A 23063-nucleotide genomic window follows, 5' to 3' on the forward strand; every position below is an offset into this window, starting at 1 on the left:
AACTAATAAAGTGTCTTGTGACTGATGCAGCACCAAACATAATTTCATCTACAAGAATTCTTCAAAATCTGCATTCATTTACACTGCACACATTCATAAACGAATAGTAAAGAAATCACTCAATCCACCTACCCTACGATTGCTCTTCCTCCTGAGCTACAACTTATCAGTGAGGTATCAATACGTTGGAACAGCACATTTCAAATGCTGGCAAGGCTAAATGATGAGAAGGAACCAGTGTGGGTATCTCTTGCCTCACTACAAACAGACATAACTCCACTGACTGCTGATGAGTTTACCATCATATGAGAAGCACTTCTTGTGTTTGTTCCTTTCCATCAAGCTACCTTGGAGCTGTCTGAGGAGAAGAGAGTTTTAGGATCAAAAGTCATCCCCACAATATAAATGCTTTATCATGCACTCATGTGTCCACATCAAATTTGCACACACAGACAGCAATCCACCTCCATGAACACCTTAGTCACAGAGTTACAGACACGGCTTCCAATTTGGAGTCATTAAATGTGTTGACCCTATCAGCACTTCTAGACCCCAGATTTAAACCACTCGGTTTTCATAGTTCCTCCAAATGCAGTGAAGCAGTCGATGGACTGAAACAGGGGTGTATAGCTGTAATTGGGCACACATCAACAGGGCCACAGCCTGGACCTTCTTCACAACAGATATCAGTACCCACTTCAGGCATAGTATTCAGTATTATCCGTTTTTGTGTGTTGCTTGCAAATCTTGCACGGATTTGTAATTGATGACTAAAACTAAAATGCCCATTTGTTCTTTTTTAGATAACCTGTGGCAGCAGCTGCATGAGGGCGTTGGCAGGCAGACCACCAACTCCACAGACAATTCAATTTTTGAGGTCCAGAGATACCTGGCAGAGAGCAACACTGCAAAGATTCCAGGACCCTTTAAAATATTGGGAACACCAAAGGCACACTTACTCAAATGTCTTCCAGCTGTCCGTACAGTTTTAATGCTTACCAGCCTTATCAGTGCCATGTGAGCAGGCGTTGAAATAAAGCAAATTCAACAAAACATACCATCAGGAAAAACTGCAAACAGCAACTGTTGAAAATGTCCTAGATAGATGTGTATGCCCCTTTAAGACCTGTAACAGTCCCTTGAATATCGGGCTATATGATAGGCCCCTGTGTATTTTGGTAGCCAGTGACAATCCACCTTTTATCAGATGTACATCCAATATGGCTGAGAGCATGCTGAAGTGTAAAACATTTGTCCTTCCACAGTCAGTTCCCTTTGTTCTGAGCATGAGTAAATGAAACCAAAGTTCTCCAAACATTTCTTGTAAAGATGTGTAGTTATGATATACTGTTTAAAGTTTCTATATTTTTATGAATCAGACCCGAGTGATTAGGCACAATGTCATCTCTTTAAGGAACTGTCTTTTGTCTTGTTGCTGCTACTATACCTGTCTATAGTTCAGCGAATTTGTGTTATTATATATACCAAGCCATAATTTGCACTAAATCTAATAATATTTATGTACAGAAAGTTAAAAGCAAGGTTTACTCATGTAGTGCCCTGAATTAATATAATGGAAGAGGCAAAATCTGGACAAAAACAGCCCAAAAATCGTTCTGTGTGTACCAGGCTTAACAGACTGTCGCTATCTGGTGCTGCAGGTGAAGCAGCCATCACAGAGGGACTCACAATGGCTGGGTCATAGCTAATTTCTGGAGTGGTGGTGGCACAACCTAGCAGAGTTTTTAACGCAGATCCAGTAACCCGGGCCTGAGAGAGAGTCTTTGCTGTGGCGAGGGTTTGGTGATAAAGTTTCAGCAAAGTATTCTGTTGCTGTCGTTTGAGTGGCTCCAATGTTAGCTGTTAGCTGAGAGTCCTCCTGCTGTGGTTGTTTGTGTTGACGACTAGATGTAGTTTCGGCTTCTTTAAAAAAATCCAGTCAATTTAGGGATTTTCTTGAATAGATCTTGATCACGAAGTTGTTTCAGATGCTGTGCTTTTTGTTTTTGTGCACCTCTGTCACACTTTTTTTCCTCTGTTCTGCTCAGCGGTTGTATTGTTCTGTTGTTCTTATGTTTGTTAATTAGAGTTATCCTTTTATTTATTTATTTTTATAGGATCTAGTCAATGAGATCGCTGTTTTTTTGTTTTTTTTTTTCAGCAGTGTATGTAATATGTCAATAGTGGTCAAGGTTAAAGATCTTCTGGCCAATAGGGGCCACCTACACATGTGGGCCCCAAGGCTGCAGCCTAGGTTAGCTTTCACACTGCACCCCTCCTGCAGGTGTTGCGCTCACAAAAGGGGGGGGCCATGTCCCCCTTTTGGGCTAAGCCCAACCGAGCCCCATGGGCGAAGGTCCAGCCACCAGGCGCTCTCCTCTGTGCCCCACCTCCAGGCCTGGTTCCAGAGGGGGGCCCCCGGTGGTCCACATCCGGGCAAGGGAAACCTGGATCCATTGATTTGACTCATCATAGGGGTCTGTTGAGCCGGGCTTTGTCTGGTCCCTCCCCTAGACACCTGTTTGCCATGGGCGACCCTACCAGGGGCATAAAGCCCCCAACACCATAGCCACTAGGATCGTCAGGACACGCAAAAGAAGAAGCCATCTTAATACAATCAAATTATTTAACTTTATTTTAATATTTAATGTCCTAAATGTCATCCCAGATAAGAAAATCTAACTGAATCAGTGTTGAAGCATCATTAACATGAATGCTGGATCTACAGTGATTTCTGAAACGGAAAACATCTTAAAACTGGCTCTGAGCTCCATTTTGGTTGATTTCATATTGAAATGTTCGTGAGGCAGTATTGATTCAGTTATCATGTACAAATAATTTTATCATTTCTTCTTGAATTCAAAATTAAAATAAGATTATTTTCATGTTATTAAAAAGCGACTCACATCATCTCAACATCATTAAAAAGGTCTCACCATTAAACAGAAAGAGTGATAAACATTCTAACTTCAGTATATTTGTTGTAATTTGTATATTGTAGATTTTATTTCTTGTTATATTTTATTTGTAAATTAAATATTTGTTTTTATTTGTGTGTGTGTGTGTGTGTGTGTGTGTGTGTGTGTGTGTGTGTGTGTGTGTGTGTGTGTGTGTGTGTGTGTGTGTGTGTGTGTGTGTGAAAATACCCAGGTGCTTGCTACAGGGGGCTTTGACCACAGGATTGAGTTTCCAAAACAGCAGCTTACACCAATACACAGGGGGGTTTATGCATTTGTTCCTTCTCCAACAGAAAGTGTCTACAGTAATGTTCAGACAACATGTCATAAAATAAATTATTTAAATTTGGAGGGGGTTGATGTGGTTTTTAAAGGTTAAACTCAGTGGTACTAATGCTCAATTATGGCAATAAAAATACAACAGCGTTTATGTATGTATTTTTGTGTGTTATTGATATAAAGTCTGAAAAAGAATTGCCTTGAAAAGTAATAATATCAATAGCTAAAGGAAACACTCCAGGCTTAAGTGGCTGCAGCTACCCCACACTCATACATATTAATACTTCTCTTCCATAAGGCATTCGTGCAGCCTCAAGTTTTTAGGCTTGTTCAGTTGAAATCATCGTTTTTTAGCAACCATTTCTGGTTTCCTTTCACTGGATAGTCCTTGATTCAGTTCAGATTATGAACTTGTATCTTTAAATAAGCTCTGAAAAAATGGAAGCATTGCAAATAAAAATACACGACTGCTGTGTTGCCATAAAATATATTTTACAATTACCTTCACAGCGTGGAACTGGCACACTTACACACAACACAGTCATTAACATTAATAAATCCTTCTTCAATGTTCTTGCTAGGACATGTTCAAACACCTCTACCATCATGCACTTCTGCCTGGGTCACAGGGATGGTATCCTTATACCCACAGTCACACTCCTTGTCACCATTTCATTTTGATCTATTTTTACAATCACACTCACATGTTTGTTTACTTGTAGCTGACTTCTACAGGAAAATTCAGGCACTGACAGCTGCAACCAACAACTCACATGAAGAGGATAGTAACTTTCCGGACGCTGACAGCTGTGTTTCTATGATGAGTTAAGAACACCACTCTGTGTAGGAATCCCTTTCCCAGCCAGTGACAGCCACCAATAACATGTAAAGTCAGTTTTATCACTGAGGTGGAGAACAGAGAGAGGGAGGTGCAAATTGCCCAGGGTGAACTTTAGAAGTTTTAAAGACATGAATAGTCATTTTTGTTTTCTGGTGTTTCTTAAAATGCTGATTTTTGAGAATTTGTATGATGAAATGATTTTTCTCAAATGTTAGGAAACTTGTTTTGTATTCTGTGTTCACACAATATTTCTACTCATGAAATCTATATATAAATCAGCCAATTTATATGAGATTCATTACAAGAGACATAGAGGGGAAGATCTATGCGACTGAGCAGCAGAAGGAGAACGATAAGTACACACTCATGCACACACACACTGTTATAAAAGCTATTACAGACCACACATACTGTGCACTGTACATGCATGCACAGAGGGAGAGAGTGAATGACAGAGACAGTTCATTAACTCTCCCTGTTTGAACAGGTGTCTGCCTGACAAACATGGATGTAAGTGGGTGTGTATGTGGAGGCTGGGGTGGGGGAGCTGTCACTCCTCGCCATAATCTGTGAGAGCATTAAGAAAGCTTCTCTAAAACTCACAAGTCCATTTAATGTCTTCGAGCCAAAAGATTTTGTTTTGTTTCACATTTCTCCAAAAGAAAAAGAAAAAAAGAAGTAAAGAGGTGAACATGTCCAAAAGACTGTCGCTCAGACTGCGGACCTATTTATGATGGTATAACAAATCTTCATAAAAAATAATCAGTTATTTATTTTATAACTTCTCCCTAATATATTTATATGGTATATATTATATGTTATGGAGCTGATCCAGATCAGTTTTGTTATAACTGTGAAACAAAGTCTTTGCAGGGGTTATGTTACCCGAGTACCCTTCTGTTTGTTTTGTTTTTCTTTCCCTACCCACATTTTAAATACAAATAAAATCTTTGTCCAGTGTCTGGTTGTACGTGCATGTTATTCCTGTCTGAAGAACTATTCTATTCTATTCTATTCTACAGTCATTTAGCAGACGCTTTTATCCAAAGTGACTTACATTTGAGAGAAAGGACAGCACAAGCATGAATTAAAACAAGATGGGACGTCATAATTAAGTGATAGTCAGATCGCTTTAAGTCCAGTTGGACCAGTTACAATCTCCTGAGTTGGATCAATGGAAAATGCCAATTAAAGTTTTCCAGACATAAAATAGTTGAACCAAGGTGATTTTTAAAGCACTCTTAGCCAAGGACTTTGCATAACTCTGCAGCATGTCCTGACACTTCTTCAGTGGAAGACAGAAAAAATATCAGGCTTTAAAAACAATCTACACCAGATTAATTAGCTGAAAGTGCACAGGATCTAAGAGATGCATCTGGACCCTCAGCTGACGCATCTACTGTTCACTGAAGCATCTACAGAAATTATGTCTGTGGGAGGATGACTATCAAGGAGTAATTTGTAAGGGAAACAGGGACTAAAAGGCTGAGTTATGCCAAATTACACACGAACTAGACTGAAAATCAGTGGCAACAGGTTTTATGGAGTGATGAATCCTCCCCAGAGCCTGGACCTCTTCAATATTGATACAGTGTGAGATCTGTATAGAAAAAGAACAAAAGGCAGCTGATATTCCCTAAAGCAGATATCTTTAAAATGCCCTTCAAGAAGCCTGAAAAACTACAAAAATAATTACAAAAAAGTTTGCCTGAGAGGTTCAGTGTGTCCTGAAGAATAAAGGGACCAAATACTTCTTACTCAGAAATTTAAAAACACTATTTCTGCCTTGTATGCTGTATTTCTGTTTATATTTGCACATTCCAGTAAACCTGCACCCACTTCCTGGAAAATATATTAGGTATGAATAAAGACTTTTTTACAGTTCTAATCTGAATTTTAAAACATTGATATTTTATAAATACAATTCATCTTCAAGTTCACGACCATCTCCCAGTTTTCCTATCAGAGTTTACTTTGTCATGCATCATTTGCTGAGTTCCAAAGCTTCATTCTTCCAGTTGTTTGTATGCAGGCAACGTATCCACAAGTTCATGTTGTGTTTCTAGTTAAGGGTCAAAGTTTAAATTTGCACCTGCGCTTAAGACTAAACAACTGTACCTGCCTCAAATGAAAAATAAATACCTGCTAACACACAAACTTAGTGCATGCTGCTGGCAGTGTAGATGTATCTTGGACCCATTTCAGCCACGCCAATCTGTGGCTTCTATCCCATTTCTAACCATTTTAACTCAGTTGAATTATTTATTTTAATAGTGAATATGCAAACATTTTCTACTGAGGCATTTTCATGTTATTAGAAAAAGAACTGCTTAAACTAAAAAAAAAAAAAAAAAAGGACTTCCATCTTTTCTGAGCAGTGAGCAGAGCTCCGCTGCCAAGTGTTTATTCCTCATGTGCAATTCAGTGTCAGAAATGACATCAGACATCAATCAGTAAGAACGACAGCTTCCATTCATGTGCATTAAATGTTGGTTTAGATACATATTGTGATATCAAACCGCTGTGACTCCAATACAGGGGATGGGGGGTGGCATTCATTATTTTATAATTATGAAAAATAAATTAAACACAAATAAATTTTATCGGTCCAATTAAATAATGGGTAACAATCTTTTAACACTTTAATAAAGGGGGGGAATAAATTAAAATTAATTTCTATTAAAGAAATAATCAAAAGAAAACAAGCAAAACAAAAAGGACCCTTACATCTTTCTAAACTTTGACCTTGAGCTCAAATACTATTGGCTGACATTTAAATGAACTCACTGGTTAATCAACAGCTGGGTTTGACTAAACTTTTTAAAACTTATCTGGACATTGATACATATTTTTGTGTACTAGAATAACAAAACATTTACCAAGTTTTAAACTTTTTAAACTTATGAAATACCTTTTAGCTGGAAATAAATCAGGACTGGATGTACTCTGTGAGATCTAGAGTCGGTTGTGATTTTATTTCAATAGGTGAAAATTAAAATCTGCAAAGACAGCTAAGCTGATAAAGCTGTAAGAGCTGACAGAGTAACGGGACTGCCCCCTGCTGACAATTTTTCCACTTCTTTATATGTGCTCAGTTTGAACAAAATCCTCATTTCAAAAAAGGTTTCCGTTTCATCTAGCTTAGCAAACTTTATAATGCGGTGAATGTTTTCTCTTGTAAGAGAGAACAAAAAGAACTGAGATCACATCAACTCCTGAACAATGTAGCCGAGACAGAATTACTCAAACTGCCTTTGAAGATGTCTTTCTTATCTGCTATGTCTGAGAGGGTCATGGCAACTGAAGCGTATTTTAGTCAGATTCTATGTGCGTATTAATTCTTCCTCACAGCGAGGGCAGAGCAATATTAGAGGAGATTAAACCAAAGACATATCGACATCTCAGGCTAGATGTGTTGGGTTCTCCTCTTGTCATGCTGGCGCTTGGTTAGTCCATACTTGAAGAACTCATAGACTGACCAGCTGATGGCTGTGGAGGGCATCTGGTAGATGACCCTGGCTTGGACCCCCTTCAAGAAGCCCCGCAGGCCGCCCAGCCTATAAACTGTTCGGAAGGCATGGGCCAAGCCTGAGATTTGTCTGTGGGCTCCTTGGCTTTGGCCAGAAGAGCCGACGGCTACAAATTCTTGTGTGTTGAGCAGGGTCTTGCAGACATCCAGAGGTGTGGTGGCTGCTGCTGCAACTGCTCCGGCCAAAGCTCCGGACAACATGTGGGATGAGGGATTATACTGTCTGTGGGGGTTGAGCAGCTCCTGAAGGTACTCATAGGTCATGAAGTGGAGCGCCTGAAAGGGCACGTTCATGGTGAGCTGGGTGGTGTAGCTGCGGTAGAATGCTGCAGGGCCCTCTTTCTGCCAAATGGCGCGTACACAGTCCAACACGCCACGGTAGGGCGAATTATACATCTGCATGCGTTGCTTCACAACTTGGGGCACGGAAGTAGAAGAAACAACAGTGAAGAGGGTCAAAGGTGTCCAGGGTTGACAGTACCAAGGTGAAAAACATGGGGAAAAACAACTGGAATTAGTTATCTGAAGTAAATGAAAATGTAAGCATACAGAAGCATCCTGTATATCAATTTGGTTGCATTTGCTCAGACAGCTGAACCCCAGCAAACAGCTGCATAAGAGGACTCAGACCAATGTCCTTCTACTGACATGTTTAAACAGGTGGAGCAGAGACAGCTGTGAAAGCGAGTGCCTGAGACTACCGGTTGGACGCCAACATGTGTAGCTAGCTCACCCAGGCCTACCACCTGCAAGCTGCTTCTCTGAAATTCAAAACTGTTGTTTTGAAAGACTAAATATCTTGTGACCTTAACTCACACTGAAAATGCAAAAGAAAAGCTATGAAGCCTTACCTTCAGCTGGGTTCATTGCTGCATCATGAAGCAATGTGGCCACGCAACCAGCTGCTCCTGAAACACACGCCTCAGAAATTACTACACATAACAAAGGAAGGAACAGAATCCATCTTTTTGTGTCACAGCCTTAAAAGCTATGTGTGTCATACTCAAAGCATTATATTAAAAGAGCAGAGCTGGTGCATACTCTACAGGTAAACCAAAGATAATTCCTGACCACTTCCAGGAGGCCAATCCTAAGCAAAGAGAGACACCTAGTGGACAAACTTTTTTTTTGGGATTTTTAAACCAAACCTAGCAGATTAGATGGGAGAAAGTGGACTTACCGAGCCTCCCACTAAACTGGAAAAAAAAAAGAGGAAAAAGAGCAGGGATAACACAGAATAATGGCAAGTTGGACATTTGGAACAAGGCTTCCAAAACAAATCTTTGCTGGAATCTCTTTTAATTTTGTCGCTATGCTTAATCCATGTAAGACAAGTTTTCTCAGAAAGTAGAAAGAGCTGACGCTTCTCTACAGGTTACAGCTACTGCAATGAAGAGACTCATTTTATGGCTTACCAGTATTTTCTTCGTCTTTTTTTTTTTTACATAACTAAGCTGAATAAGCAGCATCACTGATCTCACACAGAGGCTGTTTGGTACTAAGCTTGGAGTCCTTATGTTCTCAAATTCAAAATATAAGCTACACATGATTTGCACATTTATAGTTAATACTGTATATTTGTGTGCTTTATGGTACCATTAGCCAAATGACTGTTAGCCCCTGGATGAATGACATCACTTAGAGTCTTTTTAAGTTTCTCATAGCTGGCAAAATAAAGGGCATGAGCAGGTCCTGCCCCAATTGCCGTTGCGTTTAAGCCCCTCAGCGGACGCCAGACCCCCTCTGTGGCTACGATTCGGCGAAGAGCATCCATCACATTCCTGTAGCGGGCCGCAGGTTCGGGCTGGAGAGACTGCATTCGAGTCTGGAACGAAGAATTTTGGAATGTAGAAAACAACTTAATTCACCCAATATGAAACTAGAGCTACGTTTAGAATTGCATTTTATGTACTTGACTTCAACTTGACAGAAAAAAAAACAAAATACATTATTTAAAAAGTCTTTCCATGGCTATAACAGAAAAACGTGAAGCAACCGCAGAGTGAATCAGGGGTCAAATGCGGGAAATGAGGTGTTCAACATTGGGTGTAGTCCATGTTGTTGTACATGAATGCCTGAATAGAAGGAAGTATGCAGTTACAAGCTCCAGGGTCACAAGGGGACATAAGCTGACTTCCTTTAATCCTCTTCTCTCCTATGACCCTGAACCTTTCTCTACGTCTTAACACACAAAGGTAAAAAACAGAATGCGTAAATGGTACCTCAAAGAAAAGCAGAAGAGACCGGTCACCTGTTAATTAAAATCTAGATAAGGCTGTGTGGTCATGGAGTGGGTCAGTGTATTTGTCTGAGGAACCAGAAGTGACCTAATCTCGGAATACCAAACTTCCATCTGAATGGACAAACTTACCCCACCGTGTGTGCATGTGTGCACCATACTAAGAATGCATAAATGTAGCTTTGTATCACATTTTAGTGCAGATGCAGGACTCATTGACTGTAAACTACTAGTTTATTCACTGATGCCTACACATGTATAAAGGCCAAGCCAGCTATGGGTCTGTAGTGTTTATCTGTATAAGGTTGTGTCAGCATTACTAGAAAGCAATGACCTTTGTGCTCTATTTAAACAGTGTCCATTGCTCTGTAGAGAAAACACTTTTCTCCCTTCTGCTACGACTGGATACTGTGATCTCACATACAGTGCAGTGCACACTAACAGACCTACAAGTGGAGCATCCTTCCTTACATCCACAGCTAATTACTGATAATTATTTTAGAATAAATGAATGAATGAATGACATTCTTCACTAGATTATAATGATGAACATCTATTAAATGAACACTAAATCTTATGATACAGGTCTTGGTCTTATCTTGATTTAGGGTTGCAGTGCTAAGGCGCTGATGTAATATGAGTATATGAATAGCTTTTCAATATTTAACCCTTTGCTTTCTGTCTCCACTTTTTTAAAAGAATGACACTAGTATGGGACTAAAGCAAATTTGGTTGTTAGAGAAGTCAAGCCTATTTAGCAGAATTTAAACTAATTTAAATAAGGTCATAAAAAGAACTGAACCAAAGTGACAGCATGACTCGTGATGAAAAGACAATTAGGCATGAAGTGTGTGAAGCAGCTTCTAGTACCACACTGGGTTCACGTGGCAACAGATATTTCTCTGTTGGCTGCAGGAAACAATTTGTCTCAGGATTGCAGAGCAATTCATTCCTTTGTGTCATGTAATAATAGTTGGGGGAAGGTGCATTTGTTTAACCTCTAACCTGCTAACAGAGTACAGCTTTGGTCTGTTGCTGAATTTGAGATTAGTAGGCTTCTCCCATAAGCAAACACGCCCTGAAGTTTTTTTCTCGACTGATAACTGCTGTTTAAAGTGTTGCTATTGTTTTGTTGTTGTTTTTTAAGTCATTTCTATGATTTGTTAAATGTTAAGTAGTTTGAATGAATCTTACTGACATGTAATATATTTAAATGTTCAATTTAATGAAGTGTTTAATGAAGTGAACCTCAAATCATTACGTGTAAAGTTGCGTAATAATATATCCGCTCAAGTTTTGACAGTAGAGGGATTTGGTGTTCAACTTAGTTACATGGTACGCGTCTCAGTTAGCTTTTCTTGCTAAATTAAATATGCTAAACCAATTTTATAGCGAACGTTTTTCGCACACAACTAATAACATAATGCTAACACTATAGCTAAAGCTGTGAAATGTAACTGAGCCGACTGACCTTGTCCTCTGCCGTCAGCTCTGTGGCGTGTTAAGGTTAGCCACAAAGCTAATTAGCAATGCTAACGTGCATGTTAGCTACAATAACAAAATGCAGGCTACATAACATATGAAGGACCAGTGTGAAGGCATTTAACAGTAATAACGGGTTGTGAGTCAGCTTGTTAGCCAGTGAGCTATGCTACCTTCACACAATCGATGGGGAACATAAGGCAGTGCTCCATGATCCCAGCCACGGCTCCTGCCAACATGTGGGTGCTAGTAGAAGCTCCCTGTGGTAGAGCCTCATAGTCCGGTTCATAGTCATCTGTTTGTGCATCTTGAGTACTACAGATAAAATCAACACTTTGCAGTTCCGCTTCCCCTACAATCCGAGGAGTCAGGCTTCCCACGATACTTTCAGAAACTCCCCAGAATCTGCCCCCCAGCCATCGAACTTCTGCACCAGCAGAGGCTCCTGCAACCCCGGGATCATTGCCTGTGGTCCCCGCTGTCATCCGACGCTTCCTCAGAAATCCATCAGCTTCCATGAGAAACACGGTAACGCTTTAAGTCTTTTAGCTCGCGCACACGCCTTCTTGTGAGTGATTCCAGGGCCTAAGTTTTACATTCCCCAGGGGCTGTCTCTCAGCTTCTTCCCCTGCAACACCTTTCTCTGCCCGCCTCCACTCTCGTTAGCCGAAGCCCAGCAGGGGGAGGTCGTAACGGACAAATATCCCAGACTGCGATAAGGAAGTGATCGCTAATTGGTTACAACTGTCAAGTTCCGTTTACGCTATTGGATGATAGGCATGTCACTCACAATTGGATTCGTTGACGAGTTCAAACCCTGTTATGTGGTACTTGACAGAACACACATGTGAATGCGTTCATAAGATCCAAATGTCACTCTGTGCCATTTAAAAATAATCATAAAGCTAATTCAGTTTAGTGGAGTTTGTTTACATTTTAAGTTGTCTCTTATTGCTACATTTCAGTTATGTCATTGAACAGCAATGCCAAAATATTAGAATTAAATTTATCGAAGTGTTTGGACAGTACAAAATATAAGTAATTTGAGCCTACAGTCAGTGTGTAAATCATAAAAAGTGTGTATGTTAATGAATGCATTTGTGTGACAAATCCCTCTCTTTTTGTGTGTTTTCCTTTATTTATCACAAAGTTTTGCAGTCGGAGCGGTCTCTGCACTTTTTGCCTTTTCTTTACAGTAGAGATACATTCTGCCAGTTCATAATCTCATTTTATAGCCAGATGATGACCTGGCTTCCTTTCTCACCTGACTTTAATCCTACTAAAACTACTAAGTATGAGATATGCATTAAGGAAAGACAATACTAATTTTAATTGCATATCTACATTTCATATTACATTTTTGCTATGCCTGCTCTAAAAATGGAGAATGAAAAAGTGATTATGTACAATCATTTCAGACCAAGGTTAAAATATATGTGGTGCATTGGCATGTAAAAAGAAATTGAAATAAAGATTTATTGCAAAATGGCAAAACATCAAGATGTTTCTGGTGCTGCAGGTAGAGCTATGGCATCACAGTTTTCACAGTGAAAGATCATCATCTTGTTTTCTGCTCACTGACCACATTTAAACTTAGTTATGTGTGAAGAAGCTCAGAGAAATAAGTTGACAAAATATTGAAATGTAGGTTTCATCAGGTTGGGGCTGCCATCAAACATCTTCAGTCTGTTGCATATTGGTTGTTGTACGTGGGAGAAAATTTATAACAACTTCTTGTCCAATTTTGGTGTTTCACAGCAAAATGTCAAAATTGAAAGGGCTGCCATGGCCACGGCAATAATGTAAGCTTTCAATATATTTTTATCACACATGCCACATAGCAAAATAATGAAATCTGTGGTTTGAACGCCTTCAGATCGCCTTAATTACATCTCTGAATCAAGATTGCCAACTTCCTGTTGGTTTTAGACTGTGACTCCAAGAGGAATTTTTTTCAGTGTTCTCATATTAAATATGTGTACCAAATTTCAGAAAATGCGTTGCAGTTAATGGATAACCACAATGAGGGGCGCTGTCATGGAAATTTTCCCTACAAATGCTCAAAACAATTCTGTGCATTCCACTGGGGGCTTTTGCAAACTTCCATGAGTGTTTGGGCATGTTGCAATCACCAAAAACATGATTAAGATGGAGAAAAATAAACAATTTAATCTAAATAGGCCTTTGCACTGCTTTTGGTGCTCAGGTCTAATTATAGTATAAAAGGTTAAAGCAAAATTTGTTCAATGAAATATTGAGTACAGCATGACCGCCACCTTTATCGACAAATCTTGAACCTTCTCAGACAAAATTTTGTGTAATTTCTTTAGTCTTCAGGAATAGTTCTCCATGCTTCTTGACAGATATTTTAAAGTTCTTTTTTGGATGTTGGCTGCCATTTGTTCTGTTCTCTGTCCAGATAATCCCAGACTGCTTGATTAATGAGGTCCTGACTGTGGGGAGTATCCATCAGTTCTTAAGACCAGTTGCCGTTGACTAACTTTTAGTCCTGTTATTGCAATGTGGCAAATCTCAGCCTTTTCACTGTTTCCCTACCTCAAAAATGGCTTATTACACATTAAACATACAGAGACCCTTCTGAACATAATTTTTGATGAGGCCTTAGTAAACAGCAGATAAATCTAACTCAGCAAGTGTCCATAATAAAGTTGCCAGTAAGTGTATATTTTTAAAATGCTTATTATGGATTTTCTGATGTTTTTTTATTGTTAATTTGGGCAAAAGTAAAATATGTCTAAACACTTTAAACACCTTGTAACACAGGTATAACACTCTTTTTATCTTGCACATGGAAAAATTGACACGGTCATACCATCCATTCAGAAACCATGTTTTATTCTTCTGAGTGTCTCAGGGGAGCTGGACAGGTCATCAATCCACAACAGGTGTCTGAGAGACAGACAGCCATGTGTACTACAGTAAATTGAAAAATAACTTTTAACTTGAGACCCATTTTTTGGACCATGAGGAATGGACCAGGAAAACATCTGTACAGTCACATGGAGAACATATGAACTCCACACTGAAAGACCCAAGCTGCCTCATAATATGATGTGTCAGACCTCTTCAGCATCACTTTACTCCACAAACACACCACCAGCTCTGAAATCAGCTGCTATTTTTGTGTCATGACAAAAAAGGAACAAGTTGTCAATAATATATTTCTTTATTACGTAAATAAACCACCTAACACCTGACTACCTAACATTATTCTCCCTCATTGTAAAATAACTTCAATGTACATTTAAATGTCCTTTAACAACACAAGACCTCTTAAGGTTGCTATGAGACAGTAGTTTATAATTTAAAAAAAAAAACATCTGCATTGGTGAACTTCCCTGCCTGAAGGCCCATTTTGTAATGAAGACTGGATAATTTAGTTACGGAGCTGCTACAATGAAATTGAATTTTCCCCTTTATTGCCTGGGAGTATCTTCAAGGGCTGCAGTGTTGAATTTCTGCCGACAAAGGGGAATGAAGTGTTAATTTCTGCTTACAAGAACAAAATCTCCTGCCTGAATCCTCTGATCTAGTTATGGTTGATTGGCTGCTGCCCGCAGACACTCCTTTAAGGAAAACCCAGCAGACAGCATTTCAGGATCATTTCTCTTCCATGAAACTAATGCTTCTCTAATATGACAAGGGAGAGGCATTTTAGGTCTTGCAGGAAACTCTAGATCACTATAACACCGAATTTCATTCCCACTACCAAGAGAGTGCGCAATCCATACAAACCTCAGGAATTATTTTACACTGTCTAAGCAAAACATGGTAAAAAAATTCCACATTATATGGACAAGATGAGAAGATAACTTGCTTATATTCTGCTGTGTTTGGTTGTTTTTGTAACAATTAACACCAGCCATTCCTAAGATCTCAGCAGACAGTCTGCCTCTCCAGTTCTGTCTTATAGGTTGACAACGTGATCCATGGCCTCTTATCTCATTAATGCACAGTAAATGAACCACTAGGCCAACATGACATCTTCAATAGCAGCACTAAGAAACCATTCTGTGTTAAGAGCTCATCTTAAAGCTCTTAAGGTGTGCCCTCATATCTTAAGATGACTCAAGTCCAAAGCTATTGTCAATATCTAAATATTCAGTTATACGTGAAGAACGGTCAAATAATAATCAACCATTACCTTTTTACTGACTTTATAGACAAAACTGGTGCAAGTTTGAAGTTGTTGAAAAACTTCAAAACAACTTTTAATGGGTCAACTGTGCCCCCTCGTGGCGAACTGCGGAACAACAATACAATATTTTTGATTGTCACATTATTCTCTCTCTCTCTCTCTCTCTCTCTCTCTCTCTCTCTCTCTCTCTCTCTCTCTCTCTCTATATATATATATATATATATATATAAAATCATCTGTTTATTTTAAATCAATATTGCTGATTATTGTTGATTGTTGATGTGCAGCACTTTGGAGATTTTTCTTTGTTTTTAAAATGTGCTTTATAAATAAAGTGGATTGATTGGATATTTTCCCTATATGTGTATATATATATATATATATATATGTGTGTGTGTGTGTGTGAAACTGAAACGAAGAGGATATGATTCAAACAGATTTTTTCATATGTTTATGTTTAGGTAAACAGTCTATTATTCACTTCATTACATCAACGTGAACAGAAACAACCCAGAAAAACAATTATTTCTATTTTCTGGTAAAACTATTTTGATGTAAACTGATAGCTGAAAAAGAACAAAAGAAAATTGTTTTAAAAAATGTCACAATGCGCCATACGATCTGTAAACACTTTTACTAAACTGCAGAATTATATGCATCCATTTGTGGTTGCCTAATCCGTTTCCCGTCAATAAGAACAGGAATTCATTTGGGGGTCACAGTGGTCGCTCGAAACCCGGATCTACTTTGCGGAAATCTGTGGAGGAAGGAGGCGGGACTGATGTGGACTAATTTGCCTCCAAGTGCTGCCATGGCTGCAGCGGTGTGGGCTGATCGAGGACGCAGGGCTGCGAGACTGGCGGGGACAATTAGCGGATCTAGATCAAATCACACCGCATTAAAGTCCCGTTATGACGCGCTGGTCATCGGTGGAGGTGAGATCTGTGGACTGCGTTAAAACAAATAAAAGAAGGAGGGAAAAAAAAGTTCTGTAGCTGTGCTTTAACAGCAGACTTATTTTGCAAATCTAGTATAAACACTGCAGCCAAGCTTGTCATTTTTTATTATATGTTTCTCACTGGTTGTGTAATAAATAAAGACTGAATTGTGGTGAAGTGAGTTGGCTCTGTCTTTGCGCGTCTTGTACTTTGGATCTTTGGATTTTTTTTTTTTTTTTTTACCTTTCTTTAAAATATTCTGAACGAAAAACTACAACCAAACGCTGTTATATAACTGAAGCTGAATTTTAATAAGGAGAAATCTAATCATTTATATTTCATTGCAGGACACAATGGATTGGTGGCAGTGAGTTCATGCAACTGTTTCACAACACAAATTGTACATTATGCACACAAGAGGGTAAAGGTAATATGTATATATGTGTGTGTGTGTGTGTGTGTGTGTGTGTGTGTGTGTAGGCTGCCTATCTTCAGATGGGAGGAGTGAAGACAGCTGTGTTGGAGCGCCGACATGTGCTAGGAGGAGCAGCCGTTTCAGAGGAGATCTTCCCTGGTAGGATTTACCCCGACAGGAAAACAATCCTGGCTCTTCCCGGGCTATAAATGAATGATTCATCTCATAAGCAAAAACAACACAACCAGCATCAAAGCAAAATATTCTGACAAACATTTATCAGAATATTGGTTAATCAGTAAGCTACGTGTTGGACATTGTTAGAGTATCGTGCTATAAACAAAACCCCCAAACTATCTGCTCAGCTAGTGAAAACATGGAAAACAGGTTGTCTTTTATTTATGTGAACTCAACTAGGAGTAGATTTGACTCAGTGTATAAACTGTGAGCAAATGTGTAAAAGGGAAGTGAATGAAGGTCATAAATAGGTTTAATGTAGGGTGGGACATACAGTATTACATAGAGATTGTGGGTCTGGGGGTCCACTACCAGTAAATTTTGAGCATTTCTTACTTTAGTGGCAGGTTTTATGACTCCCCAGCTTGCATGTCTTTTATTCTTATCAGAGATATAACACTTGCACGCAGGTTTTCGCTTCTCCAGGTGCTCTTACTTGCTCAGTTTGTTACGACCACAGATATGCAAGGACCTGGAGCTCAAGGTAGACACAGCCATTTCATTTAAAAACATTAAATAAATCTTTCAATTAGCTGATTTCATTGTGGGTTAAAGTGATATAGGCATAGTTTTCTGCCCTTCATTTGTTTAATTTTGTTGTTTTATTTTTGTGTTTATTTCATTCAGAAACATGGGCTGAAAGTGTACATGAGAGACCCCCATGCTTTTACCCCCATGCTGGAGGAGGGGATAAAAGGTGCTCCACCAAGATCCCTCATCCTCGGCTCAGATCTGGTGAAGAACCAGAATGAGATTGGCAAGTTCTCACAGAAGGATGCTAAGGTGATTAAGGCATTAGGATGTGAAACTGAATTTTACTTGAATGCAATTTCTTGTCATACAAGAACCAAAGAATTGTTCACAGTCTCTCCATCACAGTGATTCTTTGTCTTGAACCATTCCATATTCCTCACTCATATCTCCATCCATGCTTTAACTTGTCCCAGGCTTATCCAGAATTCACTACACACCTTGAGAAGCTGGCAAGTGCCATTCACCCGTTACTGGACACTCCCCCTGCAAATATACCAGGTGTTACAGCTGGACCACTGAGGAAGCGGCTGGCTGCAGCTAAAACACTGATGCCTCTCGTCAAATGTGGTGCGTTGATGAATGTGCGCTTTGGAAATGAAGTTTTAAACAATATTCCATCTGAGTGACAGTGAGCTTTGATTTGCTTTTGAAATTAAAGGTCTGAAACTTGGCAGAAATTTCCCAGACTTTTATGAGATTTTAACTGCGCCAATAATGAAGGTTGGTTGAAGCTTACACAAAGTTAAGCATCAGCTGCTTTTGCTCCAAGAATGACTCATTCATTCTCTGTCAAAGATTCTCACTAGGTGGTTTGAATCGGAGCCCCTGAGAGCAACACTGGCTACCGATGGTGTGATAGGAGCCATGACCAGCCCTAGTAATCCCGGTAGTGGGTGAGAAATAGTTCACAGCAACCTGTGGCAGGCCAACAATAACACATGGAAGAAAGTAGAATTAAATGCTAACCTCTAAATACACTGATTCAATTGTTTTGCCTTGAAGGTATGTACTTTTGCACCATGTGATGGGAGAGCTTGAGAAAGAGAAGGGAGCATGGGGTTATGTGGAGGGAGGCATGGGAGGTGTGTCTCAGGCTATTGCTAAAGCTGCTCAGTCCTATGGTGTTGACATTTTTACTGAGAAGGTAATATTATTTTTTACATAGACTATATTGATTTACTGCTGTTTATTTTCTGGTTTCATTAAAATTGTATTCCAGTATCTCCAGCTGTTGATTCTGTATCCTTGGCAGGATGTAGGACAGATCCTTGTTGGTTCAGATGGTGTCGCTAAGGGGGTGGTGCTCAAAGATGGCACAGAGATCCACAGTAAAGTTGTTTTATCAAATGCTACCCCATACATCACTTTCAAGAACCTCACACCACAGGTAGTTATAAGAATCAGCATCAAAGCATCGAAGCAGACAATGGAATTTACTTTGGCCTCTGTTTTCTTTGTAGGCTGCCCTTTCTCCAGAGTTCATCAAAGCTGTAGATCAGATAGATTACACCTCACCTGTTACTAAGATCAACGGTAAGTCTGTTCAGTTTCTATCATCCTTATTTCATCTACTCTATGATACATATGAAATGAAACCCTCCATTTCTGATTTAAGAAGGCTCTTCAGCCAGCAGCCTTCTGCATACCTGCTGTTGTTCTGCACCTGTCATTCCATGAGCAGATTTTATAAACCTGGATGTTAAAACACAATGGGAAAGTTAAAATGAGTCTTTCCCAAAGTTTTCACTCATCTGAAAAGACATACATTTCTCTGTGTTGAACATTAAAGGGTGTAATCTGTGTATCAGACAGAATAATATATTAAAGTTGGATAAACAGGGCAACAAACTACATGCTGGACAATCAAACTACTCAGCGCTTTGATCACATTTTCAAGTGAAACCCTCATATTTAGCACCACTGGTACTGAAGGAGCTTGAAGGAGGCGTGTCATGTATACACAGAGGATTGCTGTCTAAATAAAGAGACACTATGTACAAATCAAGTCATCATACCTCTAAATTGGCAGGCACAGTACATGGATGTCTACAAAGAATTTTGCTGACCGTACTGCATTCTTGCTTAATTATAGAGTATATAGCTGTAAATTTAGATCAATTATGAGTCTGTTGCAGACCTGAGGAAATGGGTCTGTGTACTAATTCACCACCATCAATGTTAATAGGAGGATGTGGGAAGGTTTAAAACAGATGCACTAAATGTGATACTGCTGTGTTGTGTAATCGCACAATCTAAGTTATTAAAGTACATTTTTGAACATGGGTTGTAAGACTGTGTAAATCTCACACTATTACAGTGGTGAGTAAAGTACTTTATTTGTATCACCTGCTTTGTAATACAGCAGGGTTTGGGTTCTGTAAAGTTTATTTAGTCATGAAATGTAGATTCAAGGTGTTGAAAAGTGTAAATCTAAAGTCTTTATTTTTTTTTTCTCTGCAAAAAAAAAAGTGAGATTTTTATGACAGTGAAAAGTAAAACTTGTTCTTTGTTGGGACCTGTTTTAAAAGTGGCAGTAGACAAGCTACCCATCTTCCTAGCATCTCCCACACCAGATGATAAACCAGGACCCCACCATCAGTGCTCAATCCATCTCAACTGTGAAAGTGTGGACATTTTAGAGGCTGCATACAACGATGCCAGGAATGAACGGCCCTCAACCAGGTAAACAAAGTCTTCACTACAAAAGTGAGCTCTCTACAAAAAAAACAAAACAAAACAAAACAAAAAAAAAAGTGTAAAAAGCACACTAATATGTTGTTCCTCATAATAGATATGGTTTAAGTCATGTGTACCTTCTACTATATATTTTCTGAAAACATTCAAACACCTGAACTCTGTTCCCTGATCTGGTTTGTTCCCTGAAGTAGCTATACAGTGATTTATAGAATTAGTGTTCTTGTAGTTTAATAATTATGTCATCTTTTTTGCTAGAACTGGTCAGAACCATTAATGTTTCCTCCATTATTGGGAAATTAGCATCTGCATTTTACCTATCTCTAGATTTTACTAGAGAGCAGTGGGCTGCCATGTTTCAGAATGCAGGGAGCATTTAGGGCCTTGCTTAGGTGCCCAGGGTGGCTCGCCTCTGTTGGCCCACCGGGTACTTGAATCTGGGTTTTACATACCCAAACCCACTGTAACCACTAGGCCAACACTCCCCCAATTATGAGCAGTTAAACAGTTGTTTTCCAAGGTAACTATAAAAAAAAACGTTGTTTTATCAAAACATTTAGGTAACACCTCACCCATTCTTTAATTCCTGCCACATTTTCTCATCATGGTCCTCTATTCCATATTTCTACAGACCCATGCTGGAGATGACCATCCCATCAGTGTTAGATCCCACTCTGGCTCCCTCTGGCTGTCATGTGGTGTCACTGTTCACCCAGTTCACGCCCTACCGCATAGAGGGCAGAGAGTGGACCAAACAGGACAAAGAGGCCTTCGCAGACACTGGTTAGAAACACAAATCATGTTGGACTTTTTATCATTCTAAGTATGCTTAAAGATTGCAGTAGCACAGTGCTCAACACTGATATAAAACTGATGACAAACTTATAGAAAATATTTACTCCAAGATGTAAATCTTTTCCAAAACAAATAAGCTAGTTCAAACATTTATTGATTTGTCTCTGCAGCATTTGACTGGGTGGAGCAATATGCACCTGGGTTTAAAAAGTCCGTGGTGGGGAGAGACATCCTGTGTCCACCAGACCTGGAGAGGATCTTTGGACTCACTGGCGGGGTACAAACTGTACACTGTAGACATTGTAGATCTGAAAAGCAATTTGAATGTTGACATGCAGCTTATTTGCTTGGCATGATCATCTGTTCATTGGATGAGGAAGTAATTTGCTTCCTACACAGTGTTGAGTCATTCACTATCCACATTGGGGCTGGCCTGTTATATAAGCAGTTAATGGTTAGAGACGCTTTAACCACAACCTGTGTAGCTGAATCAAAGTTCACATCAGCACTGTTCCACTTATCTCAGCTCAGTTTATTAACTTTATATTTTTTATATCTTTAAGAAGCAGTGAACCAATCACAGTATTTTCTTTTATGTAAAAAAAAAAATAAATAAATAAACATTTTGGTCTTGTTTTTACAGAATATCTTCCATGGATCAATGTCTCTGGATCAACTCTACTTAGCACGACCTTTGCCCTATTTCTCAAACTACCGTTCACCAGTTAAAGGGCTCTATTTGTGTGGCAGTGGGTGTCACCCAGGTTTGTCTTTAATGCTCCGCTGGATGTTGAAATTTGTTATGTATAGTGCAGCAACAGGTCTAAAAACTAGTTTGCTAGTTGGTGTTTAAGGCACAGCAACTGAACCTTAAGATCTTATCTTCACTGATGTTGATAAAAAAATGACAGTGAGTCATTTTCTTATCATGACTCGTGAGTTAGGATGACTGAGTAAACAGTGTGTGATTTTCATGTGTGCATTGATTCCAGGTGGTGGTGTGATGGGTTCTGCTGGCTGGAACGCAGCACTTGCTGTCATTGCTGACCTGAAACGTCGCTGAGACACATGACAGCATCAGAGGTTCACTCAGTGAAGCTTCATGATACCTATTATGTGTGATTTCAACCAATCTGAAAAATACATTTCAGTGCACATTTCAGTGTACTTTAAGATGTCTTTTTGATTAGTCTCTTTACGGTGATATGATGTTTGATAGTTTGATTTATTAGTCCATGTAATATGGATGAGAGAGAAAAAAACAATAAAAAAAGAGATGCTAAATAAGACAGGCTATCCCTCGAAAACTCTGTGATTGGAGGTTAATCTAAACGAGCCAGGAAAAATATAGAATAGGTGTGTTTTATGTTGCATTTATTCCACAAGTAGTTTAATAAAAGAGTTTTTTTACCTGACATGTTTGGTCATCAGTTGTTATCAATAACATATTAATGATGACATGTTGCCAGTCAGCAACCTGAAACTGAAACAACTAGAGAAAATTAAGCTTGCAACTATTTAATCATTTGACACTCTTTTTTTCCAATAACATTAAACTTATCTGTAAAAAAAAGCAACAAAACAAACAAAAAAGAAAAAATAGCACAATAAAAAAAATACAATTAGCATTTATGTCTACCAGAAAATGTTATATGTCTAAGTGGTACAAACACGTCAACCTCTAAGAACCTAGAGGCAAAGTCCTGTGTTTTAAATGAATTGAATGACAACTGAATTTTGGCTGCAATCTTCCAAAGTCTGACCTTCACAACATGTATATCTTGGTAAAAATTAAGTGTTTAGTCTCCAACAATCTACCACAATCAGACAGATTGTGTGCAAATGGAGACATTTTAATATTATTGTTACTCTTCTTTGGAGTGGTTGACAAAGATTACTCCAAGAGCTCAGTCTTTAATAATCAATATGTCATAAAGAAACCCAGGGTGATGTGTGAGCATTGC

General features: G+C 39.0%; 2 protein-coding genes across 5 annotated transcripts; one reads left to right on the forward strand and one right to left on the reverse strand.

The window, feature by feature from the left end:
• Window positions 1-6449: 6449 nt before the first annotated feature.
• slc25a28 (solute carrier family 25 member 28) lies at window positions 6450-12007 on the reverse strand. 3 transcript variants are annotated; one of them, XM_042010223.1, is made up of 4 exons: window positions 11501-12007; window positions 9203-9431; window positions 8458-8514; window positions 6450-8022 (listed from the first exon to the last, which is right to left on the reverse strand). In XM_042010223.1, exons 1-4 carry the CDS (start codon window positions 11843-11845, stop codon window positions 7484-7486), a joined length of 1170 nt encoding a protein of 389 aa, XP_041866157.1. In that variant the 5' UTR covers window positions 11846-12007; the 3' UTR covers window positions 6450-7483. The 3 variants fall into 3 exon arrangements, with proteins under 3 accessions (XP_041866157.1, XP_041866158.1, XP_041866159.1); XM_042010224.1 differs by lacking the exon at window positions 11501-12007 and adding an exon at window positions 11317-11463; XM_042010225.1 differs by lacking the exon at window positions 9203-9431 and having other exon boundaries at window positions 11501-11573.
• Window positions 12008-16277: 4270 nt separating this feature from the next.
• On the forward strand, window positions 16278-22514 carry pyroxd2 (pyridine nucleotide-disulphide oxidoreductase domain 2). Of its 2 annotated transcripts, XM_042010301.1 has the most exons (16): window positions 16278-16421; window positions 16772-16791; window positions 16905-16998; window positions 17487-17560; window positions 17704-17859; window positions 18024-18177; window positions 18269-18330; window positions 18406-18503; window positions 18613-18754; window positions 18863-18997; window positions 19071-19143; window positions 20139-20292; window positions 20936-21087; window positions 21270-21376; window positions 21743-21863; window positions 22092-22514. In XM_042010301.1, exons 1-16 carry the CDS (start codon window positions 16298-16300, stop codon window positions 22160-22162), a joined length of 1737 nt encoding a protein of 578 aa, XP_041866235.1. In that variant the 5' UTR covers window positions 16278-16297; the 3' UTR covers window positions 22163-22514. The 2 variants fall into 2 exon arrangements, with proteins under 2 accessions (XP_041866235.1, XP_041866236.1); XM_042010302.1 differs by lacking the exons at window positions 16278-16421; window positions 17487-17560.
• The last annotated feature ends 549 nt before the right edge of the window (window positions 22515-23063 follow it).

Source organism: Melanotaenia boesemani, chromosome 16 (genome assembly GCF_017639745.1).
Source record: "Melanotaenia boesemani isolate fMelBoe1 chromosome 16, fMelBoe1.pri, whole genome shotgun sequence".
In the NCBI taxonomy this organism is placed as follows: domain Eukaryota; kingdom Metazoa; phylum Chordata; class Actinopteri; order Atheriniformes; family Melanotaeniidae; genus Melanotaenia; species Melanotaenia boesemani.